We start from the raw sequence: 12,409 nt of genomic DNA on the forward strand, positions 1-12,409 counted from the left end.
GAAGGGGTGCACGGTGAGGGGGAGCCCTGCACGGTGAGGCGGAGGGGTGTACAGTGAGGGGGAGGGGTGCACGGTGAGGGGGAGCCCTGCACGGTGAGGCGGAGGGGTGCACAGTGAGGGGGAGGGGTACATGGTGAGGGGGAGGGGTGCACGGTGAGGGGGAGGGTGCAGGAGTTGACAGAGCTCGGGTTCCTGCAGCCAAGGTGCTCAGGACCTGACCGTCTGAGTCACACTCCCCTCCGCTCCTGCTAACGGCCCCCTCGTCTCTGTCGTGCGATGCCCTACGCTCTGTGGTGGCGGCAAACATGCGCACATTGTTCACGCTCCTCTCCCCAACGCGGGCTCCCGGCGGTGGCCTCAGTGACTTGCTTCCGTGGAACAGACATGCCGGGAGCGGGCCTTCCTGTTTTCTGAGGCTCGGCCACAAAAGGAGACACCGACACCTGCTCCCTGCTCTCCTTTCCTGAGGACACAGACACGGAGCCACAGCCTGGCCCCCTGCCGGAGGGACCGCAAGGAGATCCCGGGAGCCCTGGATCTCAGCACCATGGACAGATCCTGTGGCTGGAGGCAAGGATCTGTGTGCACGTTCCCAGCTGGGTGCCAGGGGTGTGAGTGAGGAAGCCTTCCAGATACTTCCAGCCCCGGCCACGTCTGACTGCGACCTCACGGGAGGCCTCAACTAGAACAACCTCGCTGAGCCCAGCGGCCCCCGGACTCGGGAGCAAAACGAAGGACGGCTAGTGTGGGAAGCCACCATATGGAGGTGTTTCATATGCACAATCAATAGTCTCTGTGCCTTAGTTTCCTCATCTGTAAAATGGGAACAAGTGACTTTTTTATCAAGCTGTTGCTCAGATTAAATGAAAAAGTCGATGGCAAGGACTTCTGCCCAGAGTAAGCACCAAGTCGATAAAAGCTGTGGTTACCATCAATTGTTCTTATGGCCAAAGCAGGGCTTGGAAACACGAGAGCAAACTGTCCAAGAATCACACAGTGAATTAGATGCGCCACGGTTTGACCCCGAGAACAGCTTCGAATAAAACACGCAGCCCCCCCCCCCACGCGGCTGTGACAGCCACCCAAATCCCATGGAGTAAACGGCCTCTCCACCTGGGGGGCGCTGGGTCCCTCCCAGGGAAGCCAGAGGGACCGGGGTCAGGCGCTCACCATGTCTTCCCAGCAATCCCCACCGGCACCCACACGTTTTCCAAGCCGTTAGCATCCCACCCACCGAGGGTCGTTTTCATCGTCTGCTCTCCTCTTTCCCGCAGACACGAGTAAACGGGGGGTGGGGCGGGGGGCGGGGGGGAGGCTCTGTGACATTTTCCGGCAGGGAGATTGCGCCTGTTCTGAACTGCAACAACGCAGGAGCCCCTCCGGACGGCTTATCAAACACACAGGCTCCCCAGGTTGGGATGTCATAACCTGGGGAAGTTCGTCCAATCCCCACACGCGGCGCAGGGCTGTGACGGCGCGTTTTATGAACGGGACGGTAGGTGTATACCTGCCTGATAGAGCCTTGACGGTTTTACTGCTTTGAAGTGAGCCAGCAGGGCTGCCGGCAGCTTCTCACGCATTAAAGAGAACCCACTTACGGAGGCAAACATACAGCCAGGAGAGCCAGGTCCCTCCAGAGCAGCGGTTCTCAACCTTCCTAACGCCGCAACCCTTTAATACAGTTCCTCATGTTGTGGTGACCCCCGACCATGAAATTATTTTCGTTGCGACTTCATAACTGTAATTTTGCTACTGTTATGAATCGTCATGTAAATATCTGATATGCAGGATGTATTTTCATTGTTACAAATTGAACATAATTAAAGCATAGTGATTAATCACAAAAACAATATGTAATTATATATGTGTTTTCCGATGGTCTTAGGCGACCCCTGTGAAAGGGTCGTTCGAACCCCAGAGGGGTCGCGACCCACAAGTTGAGAACCGCTGCTCCAGAGGCTGGGCCAGGTTACCTTGCACCCTGCACCTTCAGGGACCTGAGAGCCTGGGCGCCATGGGCTCCGCGAGCTCTGTCCATGGTGCTGAGATCCAGGGACACGGCAGTTCACAGGAGAGGCACCGATGGGGACGCCGCAGGGAGGTTTGGGCTAAACTCCGGGCACTACAGGGAGCTCTGGAAGCCAGGGTGACAGGCTTTCCGGGGACAATTTATGGGGCTTTATGCTACCCAGGCCTCCAAGCAGGGCCCTCAGCCCGACCTCTCTCCATGTCTAGATCCTGAGAACACATTTGCGCCGACACTGCTCCTTCCTGGCATTAAGCAGCCACGAGAGCTTCAGCAATCAAACCAACGGCAAAGGGCCAGAGAGCGCATCCCAGGGGGTCAAGCCCAGCCCCCTCAGCTCCCGTGTCCCAGGACCCTGGCTCTGGGCTGGTTTCCGAGAGGAAAGGCAGCGGGACAAGGAGAAAGCCACAGCCCCGTGCGTGGCTGGTGGCAAGGCGGTGCGTACGCCCTGTCCATCTCCACGGGGATGCCTGCCAGCACGGCCGCGGCCAGCTTCAGGGACCAGAACCGCCTCCGGAGGATGTGATGCCCAGTTCCCAGCCCCCCGGGTGACCTTGGCCAGTCGCTTCACCTCTCGGGGCCTCCTCCGTGTGTTGACCTAGAAAAGGGGCTGGCGAGAGAGGGGAGCTGCATGCCTTTCTCTGGCCCACATTCTGGGGCGGGAACTCTCGGGAACTCTCCCGCAGGCACCGCTCTTCAAACCGCCCCGGCAGCCTTGCTCTGGGCACGACTTGGCCGTCAGCCTGGCCTGGGAAGGCTCATCGCCAGGACAAACGCCCCAGAAGTGGCTCAGGATTTGCCCAATGGCCTGTGGAACAGGTCGGTCTCTCTCTCTCTCTCTCTCTCTCTCTCTCTCTCTCTCTCTCTCTCTCCCTGAGCAATGGAAGGGTGGAGGTCAAGGACGGAGGTGGCCTAACCACTAGTGACCCCGGGAGCACTCTTCCCCGTGTCCCACGTGCCCCCCAGCTCTGCATGAGTCACCCCCCGCCCCCAGCTTGTTGATTTCCAAGCAAATGGCCACACGCTCTGGTTCCCGACAGATACTGACCCCCTTTCCTGCCCATTAAGCCGGCGCTGGGGGCCGCGCAGGGAAGCCAGCGGGCGGGCGCGTGCCCTGGATTCTCCGCTGTGGATGTAGGTCTGGGAGCACCGCTCTGAGGCCAGGAGCAGCCCGCATGCGCTTGCAGAGGTGCAGGAGCCCCGCTCGGTGCATCAAGCTGGGGCACTGCCCGCTCCATTTCCTACTGGCCGGAGTCCACGGCGGCCCGGCAACAGGTGCCAGAGCCACGCTGCCTCGCTCCCCCGCCCGGCCCCGGCGGGTCGGTGGAGCGGGGGTCTGGGCAGCAGCGCCCGGAGGAACACTCAGTAGGCACAGACCAGTGGAGCCAGTGCGACCAGCGAAACAGGGCAGGAGTCACACCCAGACAGGCAAGCTCATCCCTCACAGGGCACCGTCTTCGACCTTTTACACATCTTCCCTGCCGTACAGAGGCTGCAGGGGAACACAGACAGGACCGTCTTTCTAGAACCCACACTCACTCCAACACCTCCCATGGCTCCCCATCACCTGTAAGACCCCTTACCTGGCACTCACGACCCCTCCCGTGGGGGCAGGACGGACGCACCTGCGCTTCCCCAGCTGGATGCCGCAGCCAGGCACCACCTGCTCCCCCGGCCCCAGCGGTCCAGACGCTGCATCTCTGCTTGACAAACTCCTTCCTCATCTCTCAAGGCTCATGTCAGATGCCTCCACCTCCCCCTTCCACGCCCATCCTTCCCTCCTCTGCCTTCTTAGCTTCCACCCTAATTAGCTACAGGTAGTTACATAACACGCTCCCCCCGCCGCCGGGTCCGCTGCAGACCGGGAACATCTTGTTTACCGCCGTCACCCACACCACCCGGCCTGGCCTCTGGGTAGAGGCTGGGTCGCGTCCACTGCAGCACCTGCAGGAAGGCTGATGCTCAGAGCGAAGACCGCCCTCCCTAAGGTTCGGGGAGGGGCATCCCCCACGGGCGGGACCCAGAGGGTGAGAAGTCCTCACGGCCTCTCTCAGGCCGATGCACTGCGGGGCGGGCTGGCTGTGAACTACGCCATGTCCTGACCTCGTATCCCGTCTACCACCTCCTTGTCATAGAGCTGCACCCATATGCCCTCGGCTGGCCTCAGCGGTGAAGCCTACCAGACGGTCCCTCTCTCCCTCCTACTCACCAGGAGGCCGACAGTCCTAAGTGCCCTCTGCTGGCCCAGGCCGCAGGAGGAACTGGCCAGAGCCCCTCTCCCTCATGGGGCCGGGAGAGGCCAGAGGACCACTGTCCAGGCGCCACGGCTCCACCTGCATGGGAGCAAGAGCTGGAGCCAGAGACGAGGCCACCAACTCCCCAGAGGGGCACGTCTCCCGTGTCCTGAGGGGCCCGGGACGGTGCCTGGGCGTGGCTGGCGCTCTGCGGACGTTTGTGGAGGAAGAGAGAGGAGGGAGGGCAGGGCCCCTGGATTAACAGCGGCCGAAGGAACTGCGAAAGCAGTGGGGGTGGGGTGGGGGGAAGTTCAGCCTACTTCTAGAAACTTCCTCTAAGAGATTTCTAGGATGACGGGGACAATCTGGTCCAGAGGGGAGTCACCCTATAAAATGGCCCGGAGTTAAAGGGCTGCCTGAAACCACCTATACTAGGTGCAGGGGCTGAAGCTCGCGCCCGTGAGCTAGAGAGCACCGGCCGCCTGTCTGCGAGGGTGGTCCAGGCGGCAAGGGACAGAACGCAGCTCCTCGCCACCCCGCCCCCCACCCCCAGCACCTGCCTGGTCAGTGCCTGGGTCCCACGGAGCTCACGGATGGACGCCTGGCAGCCGTGTGGGATTAGAACCAGCACGAGGCCAGTGTGGCTCGCAGGGGGACGCAAGAGGCAGGTAGCAAAAAGGTGGCCAGAGCCAGGCCGGGTGGTGCAGGCCCCGGGGCTTCCGAGAGGCCCTGCCCCTGCTCTTGGGGTTCAGGGAACTCGGGGAGCTCTGAGCAGAGGGGTGGCCTTTTGGAAGGGCCCCTTCTCACTCCCACCTGAAAGCAAACGGCAGAGGGGAGCGAGAGTGGGTGGGGAGATGCGGGTGGCCTGGCTGGGAGTGGGGGTGCAGTGCCCGCCTGGAGGGGCCGCCTTCTCGGTGTTTTGGGGCAGGAGGGGCATCTGCAGCCTCCTGTGGGGACCGTGGTTCTCGGGTTTCAGGGATGAGAATGACCCGGAGGGTGTGAGCAGCACAGGTGCTCGTCCCCGCCTGAGGTTCCGAGTCTATGGGTCTGCACCAGGAGCCGGGAGCCTGTGTCAGTAAGCTCCCCGCGCTCTCACGGACTCACCCTAGGTCACCCTTGTCAAACGCTGCAGGGGCCCCGTCCCTGCACCTGACAGCCAGGGAGCCAGCGGAGGGGGGGGGGGGGGCGCAGCTTGTCCCCTGGCACCCAGGTGAGAGGAGGGAGAAGGCCCGGTGCCGAGCAGGGCGCCTGGCTCTCCCTGCTCCCCCGCAGCAGCCAAGTCTGCGGGACCAGGAGCCGCAGCCGCCTTCTGTCCACACGAGGCCCAGTGCCCGGCGCCCAGAGCAGAGCTGGCGGCCCGCACATCCTTGTGAGTCTGTGACAACCAACCCCTGTGATGGGAGGCCGGTGGGAGGGGATCCCAGCGATGAGGCGGGACCAGGGGAGGCCCAGCCGAGGGCGGAGGCGGCGCCTGCACAGGGAGACAGCCGCTCCCCGGCTGCTGTGTGTCCCGGAGCCGGTCGGAGGCAGCCAGCCCTCGCGTGGACGCGGTGTCGGCATCCACAGGTTTCCCGGAGGCAACGGCGATCTTGTCGGTTGAACCGACGGAGGAAAGTCTCCACGTTCCCCCTTAGAAACCGGGTGCATCTTTCTGCTCCCACGTTCTGCACGGAGAACACGGTGCGGGCTCCCACGCCCACCTTGGGCCCGAGCCTTGCACAGCTGGGCTTGCTTTTCCAGAAGTCCACACACTGCTCTCTCAGCGGCCGGCAGGCACTGGTGCATCCGTTCGTCACAGAGCACTGGGCTCCTAAGGCGCTTTCACTTTCTCTAAAAACGTAAGACTTGCCGCTGCTCATTAAAGGGTGATTGTCAGCCTGGCCGGTTTGCTCGGTGGTGAGAGCGTCGGCCCACAAACCAAAAGGTCGGGGGTTCAGTTCCTAGTCCAGGGCACACACCTCCATTGCAGGCTGGACCCCTGGACCGGCGCGTGTGGGAGGCAACCAATCAGTGTCTTTCTCACACTGATGTTTCTCTCTCCTACCACCTCCCTTCCACTCTATCTAAAAGCAATGGAAAAAATGTCCTCTGGTGAGGATAAAAAAAGAGGTGCTTGTCAATATCACCCATTTTCTGTATCAAAGGCATAAAAAAATCTCTGGGTGGGGGGGTGGTCACGTTCAAGGCCAATATGGACGGGAACGGTTTATCTGGCCAGATGGGAGGCGTGTGGTCAGGACCGCAGACCAGACGAGCATTTAGACTGGAAACCCGGGTCACGGAAAGCGAGAGGCGTCGGGACGCTCTGCCTGCCGCCGCGGGTGTCACACGAGGCGCACTTCACAGTAGCGGCCGATGATCCCGAAACTGAGCGGCCTGGGAGCACTCCACCCACCTGACCCCCACCAGCCACCCGAGGCGTCAGTGTGCCCCCGCGGCAGCACTTCGCTTCGTCAAGTCCGAGACCCGCTGCCGGTCCACCGTGAGGGCTCGCAAGGCGTGGGCGTCCGACGCGGGGTCCACCGTCATTACACGTGTCAGACGCCACACAGGAGGGCAGCACGGAGGCATCGAAAACCCTGCGATTCCCCACGCAGGAAACGGACATCCGTCACTTCTCCTCACCGTGTCCAGTAACTGCTCGTCGCCCTCGCAAGCCAGAGGCGGGGGCCTCACTGCCTTCCTGCCGCCCCACCCCACCCCGGGCCTCTGCGTGGCCCCCTGCACGTTGTCTGCCATCCAGTCGCACACGTACTAGAAATCGGGCCCAGGGCTGAAGCGACTGCGCATCTGCTCTCTGTAGATCCGGGGCAAGAGGTGCAGACACTCTGGGCTTCACTGGGACCCGCGGAGTTATTTCCGAGTCACCACATCAGAACACTGAGCTGGCTGCTGGGACACTGGGGTATTTTCAGAGATGACAGCTCACTCGTAATTGAGTTTTCCAACTCATTCTGTCTGCTTTTCCTCATTAATCACCCATCACAGAGCGTGATGCTCCTGGCACATGAGGGCTTAGTAACCCGAGCCAGGTGGAGGGAGGGTCGTGTTGGTTAAGGCATCACTCGCAGGTCAGGTCGTGAGCAAGGCTGGCCTCGGGGCTGAAAGGTGCAGGTTTGGTCCCTGACCCCGGTTGGGGCGCATGTGGGAGGCAACCAATGGATGTGTCTCTCTCACATCGATGTTTCTCTCTCCCTCGGCCTCCCCCTGCCTCCCTCCCCCCCTTTCACTCTCTCTAAAAAAATCAATGGAAAAAATATCCTGGGGTGAGGATTAACAAAAAACACACATACACACGCACACAATCCAATGTCCTAACGGAAATCCCTGGGGATTCGGAAGTCTCTCGGTAGCCAAACCACCCCCATATGTTACCCAAAAGCATCGCCCATTTCCTCTTGGTGCCGAGGTATTACCCGGAAACTCGGGATGAAGGGCCCTCCCTGGTTGCCAGCAGCAGTGGAAACGAGGTGCCGGGGTGCCTGGAACCCCAGCAGAGTGCAGCCAAGATCGTGCGTGGTCCTGCCACTCGGAGATCACAGGAGTCTGGGCAGCCCACTCCCGCCCTCGGAGCTGGGCTCCTCCCGGAGAGAGGGGCTGGTACTCTGTGCTTGGCTGGTGGTGAGGGCAGAGTTTAAGGACCGAGGCTCCGTTCTCCCACTCTGTCCTCTCCGCCGCCTCACCTGACAGCGGCCGCACCCCAGACCACAGACCTCAGGGCTCCAGCAGCTGCACAGAGAACCCAGCAAAACACCAGCGCCAAACGGGAGAACTTCTCCCGGGTCCCCGCTGCTGCTTAGCGCAGGCTCTCACGAAAGGGCTTTCCATTTCCCAAAAAACCGCAACCAGTCATCACAGGCTTCCCCTCCTTACCTTCCAGGAACAGCCTGAGACAGAGGCGGAAACTCCGGGTCCCCTGGACCGCCAGCCCGCCAGCCCACGGACCCACATTACATAACGGCTCTGGCGGCTCCTGCCTCACCGACCCTCGCGGGTCCCGGCTCATCCCGGCCCTCTCAGACGCGGGCCGCGACTCCCCGTGCGAGGACTTCCTGATGGGGACGCTGGGATGACCGCCTCTAAGGTGGAAGTTTCACTGTCACACCCCAGAGTCCCCACTTAGGGTGAGGCGTAGCCTCTCTAATCGTGACCTGCTCCTCCCTGTTTGTGTGGCTGTCTAATTGAAACGGTTACGTAACCTTACAGTACGGAGCATCCTGGCGCTATTAATAACCAGCTGCACCCACACTCCGAGGCCTCGTCCAGCTCTCGGTTGGAGGGGATCGGCTGGGGCTAACTTAAACACGTGCACGGAGACACAGAGACGCACACAAACCTACACGCACAGTGCATATGTGTACACTGAGACCCACGGAAGGGGAAAAACGTGTCCTCGGTCGCAAAGCCCGTGAACAGCAGTCAGAAACACATGCGGGCTTTCTGGCCCTGGAGGCTGCTATCTTCCCCGACACCCCCCACCGGTCCCCAGGCAGATGGCTAACACAGGACACAGGTCGCAGCACCGGCCTGGGCGCTCACGGGCGGGCTCGCCAGCTCCGGCAAAGGAGTTTGCGACCTGGACTCCGAGTTAGAACTGAGCTGCTAACGGGGCGGCACCTTGCTGTTTCTCTTCGTTTGCGATACAGACCCTGCCTGTCCTCCCCCGAGCCATCGAAGGCGCCTACAACTGGTTTCCACACAAGGCCTCTGTGTGGTGGGAGAGCTCGGCGCGTGAGCCCTGCAGACAAAGCCGTATTGAAAAGGAGGACGGGTTCTCGCCTGCACATCTTTATGCCGGAGCGGAGTGGAGAATACATGGGAGAGCGCGGATTAATTATAAATGAAATTACAGGGCGGGAGGGACACTCTCCTGCGCAATCCGGTTTGGGGTGTGAGTCGTAGTATACGTGACACAGAAACCATCCTTTCTTAAGTACATTCTCCTTCTCAAAAGTAACTACAGGGACACTGTTTCTCTGCAATCATTTCTATTCACAACCTCACCCGCTGGTCAGGAGGGGCTGAGAGGTGAACGCGGCCACACAGGATGCATCCCTCGCCATGCTCACACCCTCCGCGCTTGTCCAAAAGGAAAGCTTTGCTCTGCTTTTGTGAATTCCAGTCACAAAACCCACCGAGAGCTTAGTTTCTGGGGGAAAAGATGAGACGTGTTCCTTTCATGTGGGATTCGGTAACAGTGAAAAGCTTCCTTAATCCACGTTTTTAAAAGACCTACCACAGCCCCACGCAGGGCCCATAGGTCAAGTTGGTGTATTTAATTGTCACCAACAGGCACAGACTGAACACGCTGTGCCCACCACCCTCCTGGCCCCAGTCCCTCTGCCCCCGCCGAGGCCGGCTTCCCCTCTCACTAATGTCACCAGCGAACGACAGAGGGGAGAGTCTGAAGCTCACGTTCTCCACCTGCCCTAACTGCTGACGCCCAGAAGGTCTGTTCGGCTGTGACGGGTTCTTTCTGGGAGGGACAGGCCGGCTGGACAACTAGCTGATGCGTTGTACGGCCTCAGTTCTTAGAGGCCAGTGTCCTCTCTCCAAATGAAACGCCGGACCTACTCCACAACCCAACGAGGCACCCGGGGACCTTTCACAGCCACCGCGCTTCAGCCCGATAAACACCCACCGAGCACCGTCCAGGCGGCACCTCCTCTGGGTGGAACCCGAACCTCGCAGCTCCCTCCCCACCACAGCCTCCTCCGGGAAATCAGCAACCCACTCGGTGCGGAGCCATTAGTCCACGGACGTGTCCGACCAGCGCCCACCCCAGCGCGGGCCGGCAGCCCAGCGTGGCCCACCCTGAGAGTCGCCCAGTTGGAGGCATCTGAGAGGTCATCGGGTCCGACTCTGCTCCTTGTCCCAACCAGACAACCGAGGCCCCGCGCGGCTAAGCGGCTTTCCCTGCAACACCGACACTGCACACGTGTGCAGGCAGCCCAGCCCGATGCGTGGAGACTCAACTGATGAGGCCGGCGCTCAGCCCGGGACCAAGGGGTTCTGCATGGCTTCCCCCGGCAGGATCCACCTGAAGGCACTCAGCAACCCCTCCAAAGCTGCAGAACGGGGGGGCGGGGGGGGGCACGCAGGAGGTCTCCCATCTCTATGAACAGCCCTGCCCTTTCCCTCTGGGCGATGGGAGGTCCTGCTGACCAGGAGAGTTGTCAAATGCGGAGCCAGATGAAATTCCCGACAGGGTGGACTCCTGCCGGTGGCCATGGTGGCCATCCAGTCACATCTCCACGGCTCACACGGCCAGAGCAGACAGCCTCGGTCAGCCCTCACTCGCAGAGGGTTCAGGACACAGGTCTAAGGCAGCATGTGCTGGGCACGCACCAGGCCAGGGGCCCACGGGAGGAAGCGAACACTGCCCTCCCACCCTATAGGTGGCCGGGGAGAAGCAGGGTCCCAGGAGACAGGACGCAGGGAGCATGCTATCCTCCATCGCAAGGGACGCTGCCTCACACTCAGTCCACAGAAGGGGGGTCGGCAGATGTGAGGGAGGGGTGGACGGAGACCGGGGCTCCCAGCCATTCCCTTCCTCTCAGCAGACGCTCCTCACACAAGTGTCTCCACACATGCAGTGCCTCCGGGAGGAAGCGGTGGGGAGGAGAAGTGGGGCGGCGTGTTTGTGACAGAGGGGTCAGGTTGGGGAGCAGTAGAAAGAGAACCCCGGATCCGAGCCTGGTCTCCACTTCATGGCCTTGTGACCTTGATTAAGCCATTCAACCAATCCCCCTGGGCCTCAGTTTCCAAACCTGAGCCATGGAAGAAGGGAGCCTACTTCCTGGGGTGGTTTTGAGGCGCAGGGCCCAGCACAGCCCGGACCCCCATGACGGGGTCACTAGATCTGAGGTGTCTCCCACCCACCTCAGTGCGCGCGCGCGCACACACACACACACACACACACACACACACACACAGGAGTCTGAACCCGGGAGGCATGCACACAGCCTCATCCAGACCAAACAGGTCTCCGCCTGCGCGGCCAGCCTGCCTCTGCTCCGATGGCGGAGGAAGCGCTGGGTCTAGGAGCCCCAGCCGCTCAGCGCCGGGCGGGGTTTGGAGAAGGAAACCGAGGGGGTCCATCGGAAGCCCCGCCAGGGTTTCAGGCTCCGGTGGGAGCCGGGCAGGGGGCTCCGGGGCGGCCTCTGGCGGGGGAAGGGGCTTTGTTCCCGAGACGCGGGGCCTGGCTTACCGAGCAGCGCATCCGGAGGCGGGCGGGGGGTGCGCGGGGCACGCAGGAGCCACAGCCCGGCGCTGGCCCGGGGCGCGGGAGCCGGGGGAAGGCGAGGGCGACGAGGAGGCGCGCGAGGAGGCTGCCGGCTCCCGCCTCATTCTCCCGGGCAGCGCCGGCCCGCTGGCTGCCGCCGGCTGGGGCTGGCCTCGGGGCGCGGGACCCGGAACGCGCGGCTCATGTCGCTGCGCGCGGACGGCGAGCTGGGCGCGAAGCCGGGTGGTCTCCGGGCGGCGCCCCCGGGCTCCTCATGCCCCGCGCGGGGGCTCGGCGGGAGGACCTCGTGGAGGCAGCGCGAAGGCAGAGAGAGAGAGGGAGAGAGAGACCGTGAGAGCGCGCCGCGCGGCGACCCGCGGGGCCGGGGAGGCCAGGCACCCGGCGGGACCGCGCCGCCCCACCCACCGCGCCGGGCGCGCCCAGGAGGCGCTGAGCCCAGAAACTTTAGCGCGTGTCCGGTCTCGCGGCCGCAGCCCTGGCCTCAGAGCGCAGCTTACCGGCCGCCAGAGCCGTGCGCACCGCGGGGAGGAGGGCGGGTGGCGGCGTCCCGTCCCTGCGAGGGAGGGGCTCCCGGCGGCGCGGCGGCGGTCGCGGTGGGGGGGGGGGGAAGGGGGAGCGGGGGGGCACCCGGGCAGGGGCTGCGCGCCGCGAGGTCTGCAGTCCGGGGGGGAGGGGGTCCGCGTCCCCCGCGCCCGCCCCGCGGCGCCGCAGCTGCTGACGCTGCGCGGGCTTCCCCAGCGCCGGGTCTGCGGAGCCAGCCCGTTACCTAGCGACCCGCGCCGGGAGCCACGCTGACGCGCGAGGAATGGGGCTGCGGCAGCCGAGGGCGGGGAGGGGAGCTCGCGGGCGGAGGGGCGGCGACTGCGCTGAGCTCCTCCCTCCGCCGCCTCCGCCGCGCTGGGG

The 12,409-nt window shown here is 62.9% G+C and overlaps 1 protein-coding gene across 2 annotated transcripts in view; it reads right to left on the bottom strand.

Moving 5' to 3' along the window:
• Window positions 1-12,061, bottom strand: part of TUNAR (TCL1 upstream neural differentiation-associated RNA) — a 33,438-nt gene extending 21,377 nt beyond the window's left edge. Inside the window, exon 1 of one of the 2 annotated variants that reach the window (XM_059661393.1) lies at window positions 11,471-12,061. In XM_059661393.1, coding sequence (XP_059517376.1) covers window positions 11,471-11,482 — 12 coding nt within the window. In that variant the 5' untranslated portion in view covers window positions 11,483-12,061. Of the gene's footprint in view, window positions 1-8,133; window positions 8,346-11,470 lie in introns of those variants that run through there. The other variant, XM_059661306.1, reaches the window with a different exon arrangement.
• Window positions 12,062-12,409: the final 348 nt, after the last annotated feature.

The sequence above is a fragment of the Myotis daubentonii genome, chromosome 1 (assembly GCF_963259705.1).
Source record: "Myotis daubentonii chromosome 1, mMyoDau2.1, whole genome shotgun sequence".
Classification (NCBI taxonomy): domain Eukaryota; kingdom Metazoa; phylum Chordata; class Mammalia; order Chiroptera; family Vespertilionidae; genus Myotis; species Myotis daubentonii.